This window comes from Gavialis gangeticus, unplaced genomic scaffold (assembly GCF_001723915.1).
Source record: "Gavialis gangeticus isolate Ggan-Ray unplaced genomic scaffold, GavGan_comp1, whole genome shotgun sequence".
Taxonomy (NCBI): Eukaryota; Metazoa; Chordata; order Crocodylia; family Gavialidae; genus Gavialis; species Gavialis gangeticus.
The window spans coordinates 97,486,199-97,489,493 of record NW_017729025.1 but is presented as its reverse complement, the minus strand read 5'-3'; the positions used below and the strand labels follow the sequence as shown (position 1 = coordinate 97,489,493).

The 3,295-nt window shown below is 35.1% G+C and overlaps 1 protein-coding gene across 4 annotated transcripts in view; it reads right to left on the bottom strand.

Annotated features, from left to right (window-relative positions):
• Window positions 1-595: 595 nt before the first annotated feature.
• The window catches only part of MYBPC3 (myosin binding protein C, cardiac), a 125,888-nt gene continuing 123,188 nt past the window's right edge, over window positions 596-3,295 (bottom strand). For 3 of the 4 annotated variants that reach the window (XM_019519242.1, XM_019519239.1, XM_019519241.1), the window contains 3 exons: window positions 2,736-2,922; window positions 2,377-2,419; window positions 596-1,864 (listed from right to left, as the gene is read on the bottom strand). In XM_019519242.1, coding sequence (XP_019374787.1) covers window positions 2,409-2,419; window positions 2,736-2,922 — 198 coding nt within the window. In that variant the 3' untranslated portion in view covers window positions 596-1,864; window positions 2,377-2,408. The remainder of the gene's footprint in view (window positions 1,865-2,376; window positions 2,420-2,735; window positions 2,923-3,295) is intronic. The other variant, XM_019519238.1, reaches the window with a different exon arrangement.

Here is a 3,295-nt window from a genome sequence, read left to right as displayed (position 1 = left end):
GGTCCAATAAAAGATATTACCCTAAGAAATCCTTGCCTCATGGAAAACTCCATTATCTTTAGGAATATAAGTTTTGTGTTCTCTTTTAGTCCTATGTTAAAATAACGTGTGAAGGCCTATGATGTCTCCATAGCAATAATTATTCAAAGAGCCTTTCAGATATTAAGATAGAATCTGTAAAACACAGAACTCTTTTCAGACTAAAAAGGTGCTATATAAACCTGTGGCATTGTAAGTCAGTCCCTTGCTTTTCCGCAGACGTTGTCAACACAGATGCCATGGGTGATCACCTAACTCTGCTATATTGATTGTTCAGGTAATAAGCTGTCTATGATATTGAACATACTTTTTATGTATATATATGGTGTTTGTTAAAAAATTAAAAATAGAATTGGTCATAAAATAGGGGAAGATGTTGCAAGTACTTTTCCTTATATTTCCACTTACATATTCCGATATACTCCAGTGAATGGCAATACATTTTTTAGCAGATAAATGCCCACATAAAAAAGGCATGTCTAGTTTTAGAAGAATGTTTGATTATTTATTCATCCCTCTGTTCTGCTGTGTAAATAAAATACAGTATAATCCAGCATTCATTGCACAGGTGTCTTTATTATGAAGGGGTATTCCACAGTGTAACATAATCTATCTACTGTGTTAGAAATACTAGTCCATTAACAATTGAATATCTCAGAGGGGAGAATTACGAGCGTTGCGTGTTGCTTCAATTTCTTCATGTTGATTCTTGGAGAAATATTGTCTCTTGTTATGCCAACATACAAAAAGAGCAATGTTAAGCTAGGGACTTATAACAATTACTGTAGGCTGAAAAGGGGTAGGAAGTGGTAAGCAGGAGACTTCCCAGGAGGAAGAGGGCTATTTTTAAAAAAAAAAAATTTAATGGAAACTCAAAGAGTCAACTGAAAACATAACCTCTGGATTCACATGTAAAAATAGTTTCCAAATTATGAAAAACTCTAAGGTGATACAAAGGCAAAAATAAGTTTTTTTTTATGGAATTCATGACAAGCTTTGTGTTTTGAAATGTTATGTTTGCAAGTAGCTTACTAACTATCTTTCAGTGGTCTGCCTAATACAAATACAAACTAACTCAAATTTAATTTTTTTTCATGAGGTCTGTGATTCAGCTGAAGATGCATCTAAAAACAAAAAGAGGTTTATGCTGTTGTGTTTTTCCAAATGAGAAGATTAGTGAATAGTTAACAGAGACAATGTTATACAAGTAAGCAAAGAGCAAGTATTCTCAAACTGCATTTTGGACAAGCAGGGATCTCTAGACACTTTACTGGGTCCATACAAGTATTAATTTTTAGAGGTGGCTATTGGAGTTTGGAAGAGGAAGGCAGTCTCTTGCATGTAGGCTTTGATATGATGGAAGTTGAAGCACTAGTGTGAATAACCAGCTAAAATTTTACTATATTTTATGTTTCTGAGCAGTCGAGTGCCCTGTCAGAATCTCAGAATTTTGAAAATGACTAATAAGCTGAAATGGACAGAATTTATTTTAGCATTAGGGAATTTTGGACTTCCTATCTAATTGTTTGTATCTAGAGCTTTTATCTATGGTTTAATGTTTCTGACCTAAAAGGTGAACCATACTTATAAGGAAATATCTTTTCCCTTTCCTTGCATTTCTCCATATGATTCTGAGGGCCAGTACTATTTAAATGGTTTTCTGAAAAGAGCAAAATATACTGTGTAAGAATCTAAACCCAATACCTGCATCCCTCTTCCAAATACACACTCACTAAATGGCATTTAAAAATAAGCAGAAAATTATGTCTATCTAAGATTATCCTTTATTTGTTTCTTCCTTTTCAAGTTCCATTCTTCATACTCTCTGAGACAGAAAGAGAAGAGAGGTAGTTTGAGTGTCATGAACAGATGTTTGATGACGTACTTTATTTTTAAAATGTATAAAGTACATAACATATTTTAGATATAAGGAGGACACTTTTAATTGAAAGAAAATAATTTTATACTAAAGCATACAAATTATTATCACATATCAGATATACGCTAATAAATGACATACAAGCCTTTTAGACAGAAAGCTTTGAGGAAATTTAAGAAGAAACATTCCCACGGGACCATTTCATCATTCTAACAACTTCCCTCTCTCTTTTACAGATAGTTTACAATTTGTCTAAGCTCCTTGAGATTTAAATGTAAGTCCATTTAAGGTACTATGTAGCATCTAATTGAACTATCTTGAAAAATGAACTTATAAGTAACCACTAAACTGTTGAATTAAATGAATAACTCAACATGGATCATTGCCAAACTACTTGTTCATCATTCTTTTATCCAATGCTAACTTATTGTTTTAAATCAAGGAAGCTCAATTCATACCTTTACTTGCTGTTGAACCAACCTGGTGAGTTTTACTGAGGTGCTGGAGGAAGTAAAAGAGGTAAAAGAGAATGAGACTCATTGGAGAAACTGGCATGAAAAAATAAAGACGTGAAACTAAAGCAAAATAAGAACAAAATGTAGTCACACTTCTAGAACATTCACCAAATGAGTGTAATAATAGCTGTACATCAGTTTGAAAAACATCATTTTACTTGTTTCTGTGCACTTATTAAATTGACTTAAAGTTCTGTCTTCAGCTATCAACTGTTTTTGCTTAAAGGGCAGCCACAATTTTTAGTGAAATTTATCATCCATTTCTTTTGAGGGAATTTTGTCTATAGAATTAATTTTCTTACCTCTGACATCCAATCTGCACTCTATTTCAGCTTCACCACTGTCATTAACAGCTTTGCAGGTGTAACAGCCACTATCAAATGGAGTTGGTTTCCGTATCTCCAGGGTCAACACTCCTTGTTTACTGAACATACGGTACTTGGCATCTCCAGAGAGATCTACTTTATTCTTGTACCAAAAGATCTTTGGCTGAAGGACACGAAAATTAGCACTTTCAAACAAAACTTATGAAATGAAAGATTTGTAGAGGTCTAATCTTAATTTAAGTACTGTGGATGTAGGTTTTCTGAAGGCCTTTAGGGCACTGACACAAGTGACATTTTGTTGTGCGATTGGTCCCCTGAAGTGCTCTACAGCTATGCCCTTGGCGAAGTGCCTGGCTGCAGAGAGTTTTAAAAGGGCTCAACTCTGCGACGTGGGTTCAGATGAAGGCACTTCAAAGTGGCACACCTTCATTAACTTGTGTCAGCCCACACCAGGAGCAGGGATGAGCTGACACAGCCTAGACGTACTCCTGGTGTTGTCTTTAGAATGGGGGGGGGGGGGGGGGGGGAGGGGGGGG